General features: G+C 40.1%; 1 protein-coding gene across 13 annotated transcripts in view; it reads right to left on the minus strand.

Moving 5' to 3' along the window:
- Positions 1 to 20,145, minus strand: part of CASK (calcium/calmodulin dependent serine protein kinase) — a 420,545-nt gene that overhangs the window by 139,296 nt on the left and 261,104 nt on the right. For 12 of the 13 annotated variants that reach the window (XM_084635068.1, XM_084635057.1, XM_084635067.1 and 9 more), the window contains exons 6-8: positions 19,113 to 19,215; positions 2,693 to 2,868; positions 903 to 1,025 (exon numbers count right to left, since the gene is read on the minus strand). In XM_084635068.1, coding sequence (XP_084491194.1) covers positions 903 to 1,025; positions 2,693 to 2,868; positions 19,113 to 19,215 — 402 coding nt within the window. Of the gene's footprint in view, positions 1 to 902; positions 1,026 to 2,692; positions 2,869 to 13,175; positions 13,201 to 19,112; positions 19,216 to 20,145 lie in introns of those variants that run through there. The other variant, XM_084635060.1, reaches the window with a different exon arrangement.

Genomic DNA, 20,145 nt, shown 5'->3' on the forward strand with positions numbered 1-20,145 from the left:
TGGAAGTATCTATTACAAATGCAATTTTGCCTCTTCTTACCTGCCCAAACCTCTCACCTGACTTTAAGGTCAAAAAATAAAGTTAGATCAGCCTCAAAATGTGCAGGTTAGCACTAGGTAGAGCCAAGGTTACATTTTTCTGCAAAATTTGCAGGGATTTGGACAATAAAGCTTCTCAGCTATGACACCCTAATGACAGAGGCATTCACTACAGTTCAAAAAGTCTAACTTTCCTTTGGTCACAATACAGAAAATAAAACACAAAATAGAAAGCAAGAGAGAAATAAAACTTTGTTAACCAGATTCTAACTAGTATCAATGCCCAGAACCAAAATTTATTAACTTCTGAATGCGGAATACTGCTACGGACCTCCAGCTCTGGTGAGTTTAGCACAGGACATCCTAGGGACTGCTGGAGAGCTCTGCTTACATTCTCCCCAAGCTCCCACCTTTCTTTGTAGAGAGAGGCTTCAAAATGTAACTCCTATCACTAGCAAGGGTTCTCAGTGGAAAAATATTTATTTTCATACCAGAAGGCTGATAAAAGCAGCTGCTGAGCCTTCTCAGGTCACCTGCAGGGGAAGGAGGAAGAGATGGAAGATAAAGCTTCTAAAATTCACATAGGATTCTATCATCTGGACTCCAGGAGGGCCACAGCACGAGGTGGGAATGCTCCCCAAATCATCTTCCACACAGCACTACTCTACATCCTACAGTCCTCTTGAGGCACATATGGGGGCTCAATCCTGCAAGGTGTCGAGCACTCAGGCCCCAATCCAGTAAAGCACTTAAGCACATCTAAATGTTTCTGTAACTTGATGGCTAATTTGAAGAGCAAAAAATCAACTCCATGTTTTTAAGGATATGAATTTTTGAGATGTTATGTTGTTGGCTTTATTTACCTTCAGCCAAGGATGATTCAGTGCCTCATAAACGGTTATCCTTTCAGCTGGGTCCAGCATAAGCATGCGGCGTACCAGATCTTTGGCACTTTCAGAGATATGGCTCCACTGCCTGGGATTCATCTGATTGTAAGTGAAGAAAAAAATTAAAGCAAGTGACAGAGTACAACATTACAGGATACAGTTATTCTGTACAATGAGCAACTAAGGTATAAGGTTACACGACATTGGTACTATTGTCAATATTTTATTCCTATGAATGTACACATAAGACTTGTGCACCATTTAAAAAAGTATAGATATATGTTAGTATGTGAAAACTAAAACATTACGTACAGTGCTCGATGATTATACAACTGGTAATACGGTACCCATTTTCCTACCTACTTTTTTTGCATGTAATGTTCCCTACAGATCAAATTCACCTTCCCTGTACAAAGCAAAAGTAATCAGGCTTTGTCTGTAGAAATGAAATGGATGAAAGGACAAGTTTATGAGCTGCAGTGCAGCCATTCTACACCACAGTGAAGTGTTGAGCTGCTGGATCTGAATAAAAGGGTTCCATGACCCCTCCCACTCTGTGGTTCTTAGGAATGCAGAGGACCTTGTGGACAACTGCTTCTTCCACAAGGCCAGTGTAAGGTTTAAAGGTTTCAGGAGACCTTTCGCTATTTCCTTGCAAGGGTAGAATTTAATCCAGAATTGAGAGCACATATGATATGGAAATCATTGAGACAAACAAATGTGCACTTCGATGTCACTTTTAGAATCAGTTTCAGAGTAGAACCACACTAAGCAAGCAACAACATACAATGTGATGTATAGTATAATCACACATTTCAAGTGTGACCAGCTTTGTGCCTTCAGCTGTTCAAGAAGAGAGGATTACCAATATAGGCACGCTCCATTAAGCATCTTACTGTTGTTGTAAAGCATTTTTTTCCCCTGAGGCTCCCAGCTGCAGAGTAGACATACCCTGGTCAATTAATAAAAAGAATACTACATATTATAGGACCATCAAGCTTTAGCAAGATTTTGGGCAATATTCTTACCACTTTGCTAATGTACGAAAGGTGTGATTTTGATGTATGCAAAGAAGAAGAAATGAAATGAAAGGGCTTTAACTCCTTCCTCATAATGACTCCATGATTTTGGAAAGTGTTATGAAACAGGTTTGTCCTCAGACACTGTAGTTTGTTATCAATTACCAGTAGCTCCTTAGTAAGTAATCAGTTCTTTCATAGTTTACTATACAGTGTAATACAACAAAAGTATGATACCATTTGTACACTAAGATAACCACAAATATTTTAACTAAATTAATGAGTTCATTCTTTAGCTATCACATTTAGCATTTAGAACTACAAACGTGAGAAATTTCATAAAATGGAGGAATACATATAAGAGTTTATGTATATATCAGTCATACAGATAACACAGAACATATAGTACACACTGAGGCCCTAATCACAAAAACACATATGCATGTAAGTAGTCTCCCTGAACTCACTGTAAGATCAGGGTCCAATTTGATATTACGTTAGCTGCTTAATCTAGATAAATGATACGGTAATCTAAATGGCAGAGACTGTTAAACATATACTCCATGGAAAAATGGATCAATAATGATATAATTATCTCTATTTGCACATAGAGAGCTGTTTGTCTTGTGGAATTTTGCAAATTTCAGTCAGGCTAATTAGCAGCCAAAATATAGAAAGCAACTTCCAGAAATGTTTACAGCAGTGTTTTACCTCAGTGAAAAAGTAATCATGCACACTGTCATTTACCTTATATTTTCCTTTAATAATGCCTTCAAATAATCTTTCCTTGGTTCCATAAAAAGGCAGACAACCACTTAGTAGAATAAAAAGGATCACTCCACAACCCCAAACATCTACAGGCTTCCCATAGGGTTCTCTTTTTACTACTTCTGGGGCCATAAAATGAGGTGTTCCTACACGTCCTAAATGGAAATACAAACAAAACTGAGTAAAGTGATGTGTTTCAAACATGAAAATAAAAGTGAAAAGGAAAGAAATTAATCTGCATTAAACAGAAAAACAGTTATAATGGAAAGTTTTATTCACGGATTAAACTTTTTTTTAAAGACAATATTTTCCTATTCTATATTCAGTATTTGTGAAATGTGTCAGAATGGAGTAGTCACTAATTTCTCTGCTCCTTGGTTTACCCATCAATAAATTGGGTAAAATATTTACCTACCTTCCAAAAGATGTCATGTAATTAAAGGTTATTTTAAAAAGCTCTGAGATCCTTGGGTGAAATGTGCTGTATAACAAGTATTTGACAGCCATGGAGAGCAAGACTCTCTATTTATCCACAGAACAGGTACAACGGAAGACACTTCCCCCCAAATGCTTTACCAACGTTTCTTAACTTTGATTTGAAGAAGTCACCTCTAGAGCTGAGGTGGCTGTTCAGGTTCCATATCCTTTTCGCTGAAGGGTATCAAACAGTGCCTAATGTTTTTATGGTGTGGACATTGTCCTTGAAGAATTATACTTACAACACAAACTCACATCAGATGTTAATGTTTTGGGGGCAGGTTTTGAACCAGTGATTAAACAGAGGACCATGAAAACAATTATTTTTATGATCAATGCCCTTGAACTTTCAAGGGAGTAAAAGCAATCTTTTTTCTTAGGATTACTTTTGCTCAATTACTAACTGATGTGTTAAACTGAACAAATGTAATAAAATGCATTTTATCGCTCTCTGTACATTCATCCCCAAATGGTCCCTGTTGCAAAGGAACTACAGAAGAACCGCAAATTCTTTGTAATATGAAGACTTCTGATAGTTTCTGCAACTTTGACTTGAAGTACTTCTAGGGCTCCTCTGCCTTTAAATCCATAAGTTTTTCAATCCAATCCACTTCCCTAACTAATTTCCTTAATTTTTTAAAGTTAGCCTTTTTGAAATAAAAAATCCTAGTCACAGATCTATTTTTGTTTATCCTTCCATTTAGTTTGAACTGAATTAGCTCATGATCACTCGAACCTCACTGCTCACCAAAACCAAATCTAAAATGGCATCCTCTCTTGTCGGTTCAGCAACTACTTGGTGAAGGAATCCATCATCTATCGTATCCAGGAAAATCTGAGCCCTATTATTATTACTAGCACTTGTCCTCCAGTCTATATCTGGGAAGTTAAAGTCTCCCATGATCACACAATTCCCATTAGTATTTACTTCTTTAAAAACATTAAAGAGGTCTCTCTCCATATCCACATAGGATCCCGGCGGTCTATAGCACACCCCAGGCACTATCCCAGGGCAGGCTCTAGTAGCTTTCTTCCCCAGTGTGATTTTTGTCCACACAGACTCTGTCTTATCCATTCCATCACTTCTTATTTCTTTACAATCTACCTCATCATTGATATACAATGCTACTCCACCACCTTTGCCTTTATTTCTGTCTTTCGTAAACAGCACATACCCTTCAATACCCGTACTCCAGTCATGATGACTATTCCACCATGTGTCTGTTATCCCTATAAGATCTGGTTTCACTTCCTGCACCAGTAGCTCTAGTTTCTCCATTTTGTTATCTAGGCTCCTCACATCTTAATTTTTGCCATTTGGCTTCACTCACATTCTTTACCCGATTGGGCACAGACATTCTACCGCCAATATTACCTATTAGATTGATATGTACACTGCCCTTCTGCCTTATATCCATTCTCCTACCCATGGTTGTATCCTTTCTTACTTCATTTTCTTCTCTCTCAAAAAGAATAATTGGCATGGAGATTACCTGGACATCTCCAACCATCTCCCCCGAATTCCTAGTTTAAAGCTCTCTTGATCAGTTGTGCCATCCTCTATCCTAGAAGTCTATTTCCCTCCTTACTCAGGTGAAGTCCATCTCGAGAGAACACTCCTCTGTCCATGAATGCTTCCCAGTGGCCATACATTCCAAAGCCCTCCTTATAGCACCACTGCCTGAGCCATCTGTTGAGCATCATAATCTTGTCACACCTTTGTTGCCCTTCTCTAGGAACAGGCAGAATCCCACTGAAGATCACCTGAGCCTCAATTTCCTTTAGCGTCTTCCCCAGCCTGGCATAGTCTCCCTGGATACGTTCCAGCAAGAATCTATCTGTATCATTTGTTCCCACATGAAGGATAATCAATGGATTCTTTCCCGCTCCAGTTAGGATCCTCTTCGGCCGCAGGTCCACATCCCATATCTTAGAACCCAGCAGACAGCACACCCTTCTGTTCTCTGGATCAGCTCTTGTACAGGCCTGTCTATTCTTCTCAGCAATGAGTCCCCAATCTCGTAGACCTGCCTTGTCCTGGCGATGGAGTGATTCTCCAGTTTATCCCCTTTTCCATGTGGCCGAAAGTCCTCTCGATTTCCATTGCCCCTTGCAATCCTCTGCAACCCATCCTGTATCCTCCGGGGGCTCATGTTTGGTGTTATCTCCATTGACTCTTGCCCTCTTCCAGTAGGACTATCTGCTCTTCTCTTTTTCCTTGCCCTCTCACCTTCAGTGACCACCTGCTGTGCCCCTTCTTCATTTTCCAACTCCGCAAACCTGTTCCTGAGCTCTATTTCTCCTTCACTGCCCTGTCTTTTCCTCTGCCTGGTTCTCTTAGTCATATGCTTCCACTGTCCTCTTTCCTCACCCAGCAGTATCCCCTCAGAGTTCTTCGGTCCTGCTTCCATCTGCAACTCTGAGCTTTTCCCTTCAGCCTCCTCATGTCTTTGCTCCATCATCTGCTCAAACCCCCTTCTAAACTCATCCAGAGTCTCCACCTGCATCTCCAATCCTAGGATCTTCTCTTCCATTAGCTCTATCAGGCGGCACTTCATGCAGACAAAATTCTTTTCGTGTACCCCCTCCAGGATCATGTACATGCCACAGCTTCTACATCCAGTCATTTTCATTGTGTCTTCCGCTACTTGGGTCACTACCACTGCTGCCTCTGTGTCTGTCATCGCCTTCCCACTTAAGTCCTGTTAGTCTAGGGAACACAAACCAAACCAAAATACACACCCACAGCAAAACAAACCGCCAGTGAGCACGAAAACACAACCAGAACACCACACACTCCCTTCACTAGCCTGTCTGTTCCTTTGCCTGGCTCTTAGTCTTCCCCCAAACTCCTCCAACAGAACTCCCGCTCAAACTCCCCTGTTTACAGCTCTGTTTGCTGGCTCCTGTGCCACTGCAGCTGTCTGTGCCGCTGCCTGACTGGCTGGCTACCTTTATCGGACCCCTAGTCAGAGAAGCCCCGCCCCCTAATCAGGGCTCAGCTTCTCTTCCAGCACACTGCCCCTACAAGCCTCTGAGGTGGGGCATTTATGGAATCCAAGCTTACCAAGTTGCTTACAATCATATGGTTTTTTCCACTGAGTGCCTACAGATCCATGTAGAGGATATCGATGCTAGTAGTATCACTGCTTATAGGAGAGTCTCCTTCAGCTTAATGGTAGAGCTACTTGGATGAGGAGGTTACTTACGTGTAACTGGAGGTTCTTAGACATTTGTGATCCCTATCTATAGGCCTCTGAGAGCTTTATGCATGCGCACCATGTGTCCAGAGCCGGAGAATTTGAAAGTAGTGTCCACTGATCCGTGCATGCTCCCTGACTCATGGTTTCATACAAGGTGATAAAGTGTGGGTCAGACTGACTGCACCTCCAATTCCTTCTCCACCACAAATCCAACAGATCCACAACAGAGGGGAAGGAGGGCGGGAAGTGGAAAACATGTAGAAGAACCTCTAGTTAGAGTAAGTAACCTCCTCTGCTTTGAGCCTTCAACTTTGTGCCCCCGTTTGTTGATGTAGCCAACAGTCGTGGTGTTGTCTGACATGATGAGAAAATGAGGCCCAGGAGGAATAGGCTAGTCCAGGCCATGACTAAAGGACTCTTGGCTACATGAGTTTGAGTTCTTGTGGAGTCTGGAACCTGTCCCTTGGTTGGTAGGCTTGTGATCTGACTGAGTTGATGATGGCCTCTATAAAGTCTAGGCATTTTCTGGGGTTTTTTGGTCTGTTTTTGACATTGATACTGACTCTGAGGGGAGAAAGGAGGCCGAGCAACATGGAAGTTGAAAGATACAGCCTGATTTTTTTGTCTCATTTTGTTTTAGGTTAATAAAGTCAATTCATTTGTATACAGGGCCGGCGCACATCATTTTGGCACCTGAGGCAGGGAGCTCAAATGATGCTCCCATGCCCCCTCGCTTGGGCCAAAACTTTGAAAGGTCTCAATTCTGACTTCTTCCTGTTCTACTCCTCTCATGGTACTGCTCTGCTACCTACCCCAATAAAGGAGAACTAACAACTTAAAATGCCTTGTTCAAAAATTTTAATTAACACTTAACTTTCAAATGCCTGAACAGCAAATGTAACTTTTCTTGTCTGCACAGTAAACACTGACATTTTTAGCTGTTTGAATAATCAAAGGGGTGCTTTCCGTGCCTTCTTGGTTGCAAAGATTTGAACTGCTTCCTGCTGAAGGTCCACAGTCTGGGCCAGCTCATGCTCTATTAAGATGATTGCAAGGCCGACCAGCCTCTCCTGTCTCATTGTGGAGCGTAGATGTGTTTTTATTAACTTTAGCTTGGAGAAGCTGCGTTCTCCACTGGCAACTGTTACAGGAAGCGTTAGAAGTATGTGCAGAGCAACAAAAGCATTTGGAAAGAGGGTAGTCATCTTATTTGTGCACATATATTCCAGAACAGCCTTTGGAGTTGATCCTGCTGAAATGTATCTTGAAAGGACTTTCAGTTCATCACCTAAATCACTCGCATCAATATCATGCATGTCATCACGCGTCAGCACTGTCTCTGGTGCCCTGCATTGCTGGTGTAGGTTTTCTTCAGGTATAGTGAAGAGTTTTGAAATATCCTACAACATCCCAAATATACTGCTGTGTTCCTTGAGCTGCATGAAACGTTCTTCAACTGACTGTATTGCACAATCTAGCACCTGGTTAAAGAATTCAACTTTGAATGGTTGTTTGGGGTCTCTTATGGGATTATCCCATGCCTCGTAATCAAAATGTCTTCTTCTTTGGTGACTGTTGTATTCTTGAATGGGTGGGAAAATAGCTTCAGTGTGATGTTCCTCTGCCAACTTCTGTGCACTCTTCAGAACGTTTTGAAATCCCTCATCTGACCGATAAGACTGTAGGTATGACTTTGTTTTGTCCAGTTGTTCCATTGCTCCAGATATATCAAAGTCAACACCTTGGAGTTTCTTGCTTACAACATTTATTCCAAACGGGATGTCATGTCACAACACTAAGCTACACAGAAATTTGAAGCTATGTATGTTTCTGGTGATTCCACTTCCCTCTGCCACTGTTCTCCCAAGAACAGTTCCTGTCATAGCTTTATCCTCCATAATAGCAACTATGGCATCATCTATCTTCCCCATCTGGTGTTTGATAGGCTTTATCGCCACCATTCGACTTTCCCATCATGTAGCACTAAGTGGTTTCAGTGTCAGAGAGGATGTTCCCAGATGTTGATTCAAAATTTGCCATCGATGAGTTGATGCAGAGAAAAATACATAGATGCTTTGAATTACATTAAAAAATTCAGCAGCCTCACTAGAAGCTGATGCTGCATCACTGACCACCAAGTTCAATAAATGAGAACTGCATGGGACAAAAAAAGCTCAAGGGTTTAACTCTCAAATCTGTGTCTGCACTCCTCTGTTCTTTCCTCTCACGTTAGCACCATTATCGTAGCCCTGACCTCTCATGTCAGCTGTCGCAATTCCCGTATCTTCCAGCTTTCTAAGAAGCACATTTGTCATACCAGCTCCTGTAGTATCATCAATGTCAATAAATTCTAGAAAATTCTCTGACAGTCACCATTGCAGGGACATTTTCACTAGGTTCTGTTGTTGTTACAAAACGCACCATTTAAGTCATTTGTTCCATATGGCTGATGTCAGGTGTGCAGACCAGAACAACAGAGTAATATCTTGCTGCCTTCAGATCTGCCACAATCTTCTGTTTGACTTTTGTTGCCAGTAACTGTAATGGTCTCATTTTGAATTGTTTTTCCAAGGTAGTGGTGTGTGTACATTTCTTGGGTGGTGACTCTTCTTAAATGCTCCTGGAGCACAGCATCAAACTCAGCCATCAGCTCCACAATTTTAAGGAAGTTTCCATAGTTTGGCACATACAGCTGACCTGAAGTGCCACGCAGTGCTAGGTTTTGGGTAGCAAGCATTCTCGCAATGAGCTTTTTCAGAACATTTTGCCAGTAAAGAGACTCTGATGCAATCTTCTCTTGATGCTAACATCTATGGTGGCCTTTAACTTTAGTCTCATCTCAAGCTCTTTCTACCTATGGAATGCTCTCTGGTGATTTGCTGCCTTCTCCTGGCATGCCAGATTTCTAGCCAAATTTTTCCAGTCCTTTGTTCCTGTAGAACCCAATGTGGCTGAAACAGTAGACTGGAAGAGTTTGCAACAAAAACAGTATGCAGCATTCTGGGTTTTTGAGTACATAAAGCCATGGCCTCTCCACTTTGTCACCATTGGGGATTTCAGTAATGTATTGGATGGAAACTTCTATTTTCATTGTCTTTGGGGAACATGAAGTTTTTCACTTGCTGTGGCCCATGCAGTACAAGGAAGTCCCTCAGGCTACTGCTCAAGTTGGCCCACAGTCCTGGATCATCTAGACTTAAGGAACTAAACTTAGCAGCAGCTGTTTCTTGCACCTCTACCACACTCCTCTCTTATCTACACTTTTCTTCAGGAATGTGCATGGTTACATCCATCTGAGATGGAGATATGGATGCTGCAGTAGCTGCCAGGTCACCTGCACTCTGACTAACTGGAAGATCAGGCATCTCCTCACCACTCACATCCTCAATGGGGCCGGAAGGCTCACCGTGAACATTTGTGTCTATGTATCTCAGGAGAGCTCCTTCGTGCTTAGATAGAAAAGTTTCTTTTTCTTTCTTTCTTTTTTTGAATGCTGCCCCAGAGGGGCGTTTTCTTCTTTCACTCATGACTGCTGTTCTGTGACAGCTATAGTGGCTCTCAACACTCAGTTGAAGGGGACAAATAAGCAGGCTGGTAGCAGGGCCTGAGTGAGGGAAAATATCAGTGTCTTAAGGGCCTAACCTGCTCCTACTACTTCAGTTGACTGCCTGTTCTCCTCAAGGGGGTCCAGGGAAGCAGCAGGAAACAGGAAGCTCTCTGACAAGCTGGTGTTAATCAGTCCAGGCTCCTGGGGGTGCTAGAGAGGTACATAAGAGGCTCCTCCTCCTCTCTCTCCCTGCAGCTCCTGCTGCTTTCTGTTATTCCCTCTCACCTTTTCTCCTGCCTGCCTGTCTCGTGCCCTCCTTCCTCCAGCACAGCACTCCACCATCTCTGTGCATCTAGAGCAGAGAGACTACATATGCCCCAGCATACATTTTGGGTCCTAGTGGCCCTCCACCCCACAGTCTGGCACCTGAGGCGGCCGCCTCAGTTTGCCTCATGGTAAGGCCAGCCCTGTTTGTATATTCTCAATATCAAAATTAATCTTTTACGTTTCTTTAATTATGAACTCATAAAAATATTCAACAGTATCCTGCAATTACAAGAAAGTACTAGTATATATTCTTTCAGCATTTTTTCCACTTAACCAAACAATATATTTAAGTTTATTACTGGTTAATGCTCAAACACCCTAAACCAAAAATTCCCAAAGCTATTTACATATTCTGATCAATATACTTAGCACTACAAAAAATATGACCAAAACCAGAAATGATTATCTAGAAACATTTTGAGAATGGACTTGAAACTGATGTACTAATTAGCTTCCTTATTTTTTCTGAAGGAAGTGTTCCAATGCTTGGGTAACAGTTTCTAAATGGCCCCCTTGTCTTCCTAATTATAGTTAGTATGTACAAAAAATACACAGCTACTGCATAACAACAAGCAAGACAAATATAAAACACATGTAAAACTTTACAGTTGTCAGAACTGCAGCTGCAACCATGATATGCAAGGGTTTTTTTTAAAGTGTAGTACCCACCCATTTTGCTCATATTAATTTCAGTATTAACAAGTGACCTCAAATGAAGTTATGAGCTTTCAGCATAGGCAGCAGTAGTCAAGTAGTAGACAAGTAGTCAGACTTATCGGGTTTTATTCCCTACCCTGTTTTTGCTGACCTGCTATGTGGCTTTGTACAAAGTCATAATGCTCAATGTCTCAGTTTCCTCATCTTCACAATGGGCACATCAGTAATTCCCTATTATACAGGGATATTGTGAATTATTTTGTTCAGCACTTTGAGGTAACTGGATGAAAGATGTTAGGTAAGTACTATGTATTTACATAAAACAGAAAGAAAAAGATTTTCATTGAAATGGGAGCTACATACATTAATTTTAGAACTTGACAGAAAAGACTGCATCCCTGAGCAGCTCATAACATTGGCTATTGTAGAAGCTCATGTCATTGCTGACCTGACAAGGAACCAGAGCAGCCAGGAGAAAGCCCCCAGTGCATAAAACAAATCTCTATTCGTTTCAGAAAACTGTTTTGGTTGAAGAGCCTTCAAGAATCTAGGGACCCTATACCTGTTTTAGGATTACATACTTCACCCTGTACTTAAGAACACACACAAAACAAATAGCAACTTGATTGACTGTGACATTTAAGCTGGAAGGCAGGAAAAAATAACATGAACTTTAGCAACTGTATGTAACAGAGTTAAAATTGTGTGTGGTGGGCAACTTGCATTTTCCCCATGAGGTTACAGTTGTTTTTGTCCTCATCAGATGAGGAAATGAAACTGAGGTTATGTTTCCGAAGTTAGGTCTTCGACATTGCCTCACAGTATTGCTGCTATGTCAGCAAAGCAGATTTAAAAAAACTGTATACCATGCAAAACACCTGTTAAAGTTGAAACTTCAAAGGTTATGTGCTAAAAAGGGTAAAGGACACTTCAATACACTTAAGATATTTGCTAACTTCTTTTTTTTAAGTCAGCGAGGCCCCATATTTAATATGGTAAAATGCTGCAGCTCCTTTTCTGGTGATATCACACTTATAGTTTACATTTAATAGCTCTGGAGAAAGAAGGTTGCCTATGTAGTAAACAAGTCCCTTTCCAAATATCACACCTTTAAATAAAATAATTTCTGGTTTTATATACTCTAATACAGAAGGATTTTTTTCCAATAAAACAATCTTCACACTAGGGTCCTTCCTGTTTCCTCTCTAAATGAAACAGTCTCTTAGGCCCTCAGGAGTCCTTGTTCCTTTGTAGACACCAGATAACACCCCTTTCTTCCTTCTGCTACACAAGGAACTCTTTCATCCAATAACCAGACTAAGCCCTCCCTCCATTTTTTCCCAATGACCTGACGTAAATGTTAAGAAAAACATGGTATTTTATTGTATTTTTCATTATTCGTCACATCCAGGAAATAAACATAAGAAAATGTTTTTTATTTTAATTTTTTAAAAACAATTGTAAAAAAGAAGAATGTAAGGAGTTCTCAGTGCCTTGGTATATAAATAACCCGGTAACCCTAAAGGTTAGTTGTGCTATACATAACTTAGTTGATATTTAATGCAAGCAAGTCTATGGAGACCCCTTTACTCAGACAAAAGGGTGAAACTGCAATTTGGACTGCTGTTAAAAAGACACTAAACTAGCAAAAACACCACTTTAGAACATTAGTACTGAGATCAAAGTGAGGAAATTCAGAATTATGGATTCCCTGTAAAGTCCATGATATTAGAGCACAGATGATATAATTTTTAATCAGAGTGTTCCAGGACAGTTGGCAGCATTATATACCCTACAACTAAGAAAATATTTGGGGGCCTGGACGATCTGGAAGACTAAAATGGATAACATAGCTTTGTGCTTCTAGGCCACACTCTAATTTGATCTAGGTCAAATCAGATCAGTAACTGAAGGTCATTACCATCTGAAGGCTCTTCAGTGGCATGTGCTGAATATGATGGTAGTCTGTCCAATCTCCTGTTGACAAATATCCAAATCACAAAATGATCTTATGTTGCCTGTTTCAGCAAAGAATGCAAAGTCTGAATAGATATGGAGACTTATACCCTCTCACCATTAAAGGGGAGCCTTCCAGATCAATCAGTTCTGAGGCACATTGCAATGTAGTATGAGAAAGCTTGCACAATTGATAATTTTCTTTGTGTGTTCTGTAGATAAACAGAGAGCTTCAGTCTCCAGTGTTGCCAATCTTAAAACCATTCACAAGTGCTAAAGATAAATTTTGACTTACCTTTGATCATTTAGTTTCTATGACTCTTTCCGTATTATTCCAGACAATAGGGTTATGCTTTCCACAAGAAGAGTATATATAGAGACCCAATCAGATTTTGTCATCCCTAAGGCAGGGGACTGATGACCAAGATATCAGTAGGAGATTCTTTCAACACCAGTAGTGTCTGAACGATGTATAAGGAAACAACTGGAACAAATAATTTTTAGGGAAAAAAAATGTGAGGTACTAATAAACATCACCATCCGACCTCTCATAATAGAGTAAAATGTTTTTAAATTAAGGAATTCCAAAAAGAGTGGGATGTCTAGAATAATGTGGAAGGAATAAAGGAATCACACAAACTAGATCAGATTGGTCAAATTTTACTACCTCTAATTCCTTTCCACATTATTCCAGACAATAGAAACTTTTAAAGCAGGTGCGAGGAAGATGACTAGATAATGAAAAAAATACTATTCAATTTCAGTTGAAACTATTGCTTGAAGAAACCTTAATTTGAAAGATGTATCAACTGGACATCTAGACTGTAGGGTCCAGAAAATGTATAAAAGCAAAGATCACATGGTATCCAGATAAGTTACAACAACTGATGCACGGGCCTTCTTTGCCCACGAAACTGCTATAGAGACAGTAAACTGATCCTTAATTAATTCGCGAATAGACTTTTGTTTAGCCACACAGGTCTGCAATATGCACTCTGAAATCCACCTAGGTGCAGAAATGAGCTTTTGGCAACTTGTATCTTTTGAATAAAAAACAAAGTCTGTCAGAGTCAAAGCACTGTCAAAGTATATTTTTATTTTCCTCCTAAAATCTAGTTTATGTAGACTTCTCAGCATACAGTGGGTTAACGCACTATCTCGGTGAAAAGAAGAAAACTTTGGGGATAAATGAAGGAATTGTGCGTTTACAATACTAACTTGTCCTTACAAAATGTAAGGAACAGCGTGCCACATAATTTGAACATTATAATGTAGAGCAAATAGCTACTAAAAATCTAGTCTGTGTGGAAATAAAATAAAATGTTCTGAAACTTCTAGCAAGTTAATTTAGAGCATTTAGCCCCACCAAGAATATAATTATATATGGATGGGAATCCATCAATATTCAGGACTTCTCAGACTGTCCCCAAAGCCACTGTCTGATCTTCAGGGAACTATATGATAGTCTCTTACTCAGCCATTTTGGTCAAAATTCTAGAATGCCAGCTGGTGAAGCACCAAGAGAACGGACTTTTTGCATATGACCCTATGTAAAGACCACATCGTATTCTCTAGTAAGATAAACCTGATTTTTTTGATCTATGAGGATACTACATGATCCTGGGGGACACTTCTTGGGTAACTAATATTTAGCAGTTATGCCTTGAGCAAAATCAGTACTGGACTGGGATGGCACAACAGGCCTTGAAGATGGTTTCCTAGTAACAAAGTGAATGGAGTTGTTATCCAGATGAACAGAGTTTCAAGACCTCTGTAGCCAGTGCAGAACTACCAATATGTTTACCTGCTTTGTACTTATCTGTTTTTGTTAATGGTACTAGCTCAACCTTGGAGAAAATACATAAGCTAAGTGAAAAAAAAAATCACTGGTGGACTCAGTGCTTATTTTCTGTCACACTTTTACCCATACCCTCACTGAAAGACTTGGGTACTTGACAGTCAAGACGTGTTGCTATCTGATCTACAGTTAGTGCTGCTGAAAACGTACATCATTGAAAGTATTCTGAGACACACCTTTCCTAGAAGAGAAGCAGAGATCACAAGAACGTGAGTTTACGTCCATGTAGTCACTAACTTGTTATGTTTCACCTGTCTCTGCATCACATATGTTGAACTGTTCCCAACATATTGATGGACATCTTCCTCTATGAAAGTAGCTGCTGTTCACAAAGTGTGACAATCCATACGTATTCTCGATACAGAGAAAATTCCATCTTGGTTTACTGTGAATTCAGAACACAATACACCTTGCTTCTTCCTAATGGCACTAAAGGGAACACATTGGTATTTCCACATATTTCTTTTTGGCCTAGTGCGAAATGAACTATGACTTCAACGTCCAAAAGATTTTGTACCGGGTCCTTAATGGTCAGACTCTTAAAAAATAATCTCTGGTGACTTGAGAGTTGAATAAATTGCATAGCTGTGTTTCTAAAAATTCTTGAGTGAATCTTTTTGTTAATTATTTCCAGTACGCACTTGTCCATTGTTAACATCCTCACAGGCTTTTATGTTAATGACCCTTTGTCAGTTTGACAGGATGAATTAGCTGGATTAGGCTCCTCCAAACAAAGCAAAAGGGACTCTAATTTAAGAAGTGGAAGAATTTCTGAGACTAAAAGCCTGGCCTGATCTCAAGTACCTGCAAACTGAGTTTACTGTCTTGACCAGTAGAATTACAGAACTGTTTTAAAAAAAAACCCTGTACAGTGGTAAAAAGTTTATTTTTGGTAACAGTATAGATTCAAGGCCTTACTAAGTAAAAATTATTTCTTCAAAGGCAAGCTTAATAGATTTTGAGGCAGCAACTGCTCTCTCCAGTTGTGTTCTCCTGGATTGTGTGCAATTTGGGCTTGTCAGATACAGACATGTCACTGTAAAAAATGTAGAGAAAACAGGCACATTCCCATGAAAATAAAGAAAAAATAAATCTGAAGAACTCAATTGTATATACTTATATATATTTTAGAGAAATCACTGCAAAAATACTGATCTACATGTAAACGGAGGGGCTTTTGAACAACAGCTTGTCTACATGTGGAAATTTACTGGCAGAACTATATCAGTATAATTATACTGCTATACTTATTCTGGTATACAGTGTAGTTTACACCACTACAGTTACAGCGGTTTATCTTATACCACTTTCAAAGTGACAAACTAAGGACTGGGGCTGTGTCTACACTGCCACTTTCAGTGCTAAAACTTTTGTCATTCAGGGGTGTGAAAAAACACCCTCCTGAGCGACAAAAGTTTTAGCGTTGAAAAGCGCCGGTACAGACAGTGCTTTATAGCCGGGAGCTGTGCTCCCGGCGATAAAGCTACCACCGCTTGTTCGGGGTGGTTTTTTCTTTTAATCCCCGGGGGAGAGCTCTCACGGCGATAAAGCATGTCTATACTGCCTATGTCACAGCGCAGCCGTGGCCGCGCTGTAACATGGGCGGCATAGACATACCCTGGAAAAAGGCACTCTTATTCCAGAATAAGAATGTCCACCTGGGGAGTTATACTGGTATAATTATAGCAGTATAATTATACCAGCATAGTTCTGTCAGTAAATTTCCCCATGTAGACAAGCATGCAGTATATATGGTACTAGTTTCTGCTGCTCCCCTATGGACCTGTGAATGTCAGTGAGCATCTAGCATCTGCAGCAATTCTGCCACTGCACATTTTTAAGGTTTACTGAAGACCACTACAGGCCAGGAACACACAGACTTTCTAAAGTCAGCAGAAGCAAGAAAGTGTGGGGACTGTCCTGCCTAAATCAACAATTCTTCAAAAAAATCTGGCTGAAAAAAAATCAGCACATACATAGCATACTGCATCTGAGGAGAAATATATTTTTTAACTGTTTATGTGAAGCAGAGTTAGTTTTTGAACTCAAGAAACTGCAACTTTCTATTTCAAAATTACATCTGTGACTGCAAACAGTTGGAACTGAGAAAGCCCTGGCTGACAAGGCTTGACAAAGCCCTGGCTGGGATGATTTAACTGGGAATTGGTCCTGCTTCGAGCAGGGGGTTGGACTAGATGACCTTCTGGGGTCCCTTCCAACCCTGATATTCTATGATTCTATGATATGCAGCTGATAAATTTACTGTTCTTCTATAAAGTCTGTAGCTCCCATAATTCATACAGGAGACTCCTGACAGATGAGGAGTGATGAAATATTTTTTTAAAGTTACTAAACAGAACTTATTTACAGTACATAAAACTAGAAGAACAAATAGAGCTTATTGTTGAGTGCTGACATCATACTAAGCTCTGAACAAATACACAGGTAGATAATCTGCTCCCAAGAGATTACAGACAGCACAGTTCAGACCTATGTGATATATAGTGGATGACATAAGGTTGAAGAGAAGAATTCTTCCAGAAGTCATCCTTCCAAAGTTTTGTGAAAAAAGTATCCTTTAAGGAAAGATTTCTGGAGGAGGAAGAGGATGTTTGCCAGACATGAGGAATGCTGTTCAAAGAATAAGGAACAGGATAAAAGAGGGCATGAAGATGAGAGGAGAAAGATAAGGAGTCTCTTAAGGAGGTAAACTTGGGAGGAAAGAGTAGTACAAAGAAGACTTGATACTACACATAGGTGGAGTGGAGTTTTGTAGGGTCTTGGAAGGTGAAGAAGAAGAAGAAGAAGAAGAGAAGCCGATTTGAATTTGAAGCTGATGGTGAGGGGATGCCAGCAAAAAGGCTAGATGTGGCAAACGAGGACCAAGACTTAGAGGAAGATTTTCACACTGGGGATTAAGGAGGACAGATTTTAGAGAGGCTTCAAAACAGCCACTAACAGGATTTAAAAACAACAGTAGCACAGGGAGAAGGACTGATATGAGATGAAGATATCACAGAGGCTAAGTGCCTCAGTCATGGGTGGATAATGGAATTGTATATGGTGACAGAAAAGGGAGGGGCAAAAGAACCTTTGGGAGAAATTTAGTTTTTTGTCAAGTGGAGCTTGGGATAATGGTTGGACATCCAGGAGAAGACGTCTGAAGGAGTCAGGCATGTAAGACCAGCAGCACTGTAATGATAGCTGAAACAAAAGGAGTGGATAAAGTCACGCCGCGACCGAGGAGAAAAAGGAAAGAATCAAAATTAGAAGCCCAAGAAATATCACTGAAAAAGGGGAAGAAGCAGAGATGCAGAAGAAGCTGCTGGAAAAGGTGAAATCCAAGAGAGCACAAAGACATAAAAAGCTCAGGAAAAAAGCAAATGGAGCAGAAGGAAATAATTATCTTATTCAAAAACAATAGCTCAGAAGGACAAGTACAGAGAAGAGGATCTCAGACACACCCAGAAGAGACTAACGGTTGTCGGTGTCCGTGGTTTCAGTGGAGTGTACAGAAGCCAGATTGCAACAGATCCATTCAAGCATTAGAGGAGAGAAAGTTGAGGCAGCGCTTCAAGAAGCTTGGAGGTGAAGGGCAACTGCTCCCCTGTTGTAGAAAACCTAATGAAATCCTTGGCACCAATCCCCTACCCTGGCAATGAAGTCATCAGAAAACTGATTGGGTCTTCATCTGTGCAGGCTGAATATCGCATAACCCTATTGTCTGGAACAATATGGAAGGTAGCTAGAGGAAATAAAATTCACAGAAAAATGTAAGCATTCTGTCAGTAAATATATATGTATCAAGAAATAGACTCGTATGCAACACCCATACTACAGCATTACAATTTATAAAGATCTACAGGTTATAACTCATGTGACAACAATATGTGACAGGAAAGTGTAGGTGTTATAACACCTAGGCACAACAGAGCATCATTAAGGTTGCTATAGTAACCCTTAATTCAATGTCCTTGGCTTTAATTTCAATCTTAATGTCAGTTTTGTTTCTTTTTGTGTGTCAACTGTGATGAAAGGACATACTGATATGGAAGAATTTCTGATTTTTTTCAGTCGTAACTTGATCAAAACAATTAAACTTGTAATTTTTAAGGGAATTTCTCTTTATAGTTGCTCAATACATTATAGGTATACTATTAATGAATTAACAATTTAGACTGATCAAGTATGTGTTTATAAAGTTCATAAAACCTTTAGTGCATGAGTTGCATACTAAAATATTTGCAGAATTTTTTATTTGTAGGGCATGTTCCTCTTGGAAATGTACATTTTTAATGCTATAGCACTATACACGCACCACACACACTCAGTAGTTTAAGGTTTTGAAGGCAAAACACAAAATAAAATTCTTACCTCCAGCTACTAGTCCAGACTCCCCTAACTGAATAGCTACCCCAAAACCACCAAGCTTTACAGGTGCTGAATTCTCCTTTGAAGCAAGTAGCACGCAGTGTGGCTGAAAAGAGAAAACCCAGCAGACATGATTATAATACCAAAAAAATCCAACCTGCTTGAAGAACTGAAAATATCTTTGTAATATATTAAAAAGAAGCTTAAGTTTTTGTCTGTGGAATGGAGTCCACTTCGGCATCTTTTTACTTCTTCATTTCAAACTTTTATTTTGGTACAGCATAAGCACCTCACCTCTTGCTGGTTTCCCTCTAGTCTTGCCTTAACACAGCAAGGCCTCATCAGGGCTAGTTGGTACTCACAGAGAACGCAGCCTGAAGTCATGACAATATGACGAATAAGAACTCCATGAAAGTCTACCAACTTTTCCAACAGGATGTAGCTCTAGTTCTCCAGCGGAAACATCCCATCTCTGAGAGACCTTATGTTTCACATAAACAACATACAACCTTCTTTTGGAGCTCAAGCCTATCCCAACATAACCAGCAAAAATTTCAACCTGCAAAAGGGAAGCAAGCTGCCTGTATGAGATATCTAGCAAACAGTGACCTTCGGGGAAAAAATAAAAAAACTCAGGTGTTGACCCAGATTCCTTGTATCATACAACCTTCTTTTGGAGCTCAAGCCCATCCCAACATAACCAGCAAAAATTTCAACCTGCAAAAGGGAAGCAAGCTGCCTGTATGAGATATCTAGCAAACAGTGACCTTCGGGGAAAAAATAAAAAAACTCAGGTGTTGACCCAGATTCCTTGTATGGCATTTGTGCTTCTACTCTTCCACAATTCATACCAACAGTAATAATCAGATGGAAAATATAGGAATTAATCATATTATGTAAGTATTTTGGGCCAGGAGGTTAGGGAATCTTTGTGTATCAATACAAAATTATATTTTACATATATATATGCTCTTGATTAAAAAAATCGCAATTAATCTCAGTTTTAAACAATAGAATACTGAATTATTAATTTTGG

This window comes from Lepidochelys olivacea (genome assembly GCF_965140295.1).
Source record: "Lepidochelys olivacea isolate rLepOli2 genome assembly, chromosome: 1".
NCBI classification, from domain to species: domain Eukaryota; kingdom Metazoa; phylum Chordata; order Testudines; family Cheloniidae; genus Lepidochelys; species Lepidochelys olivacea.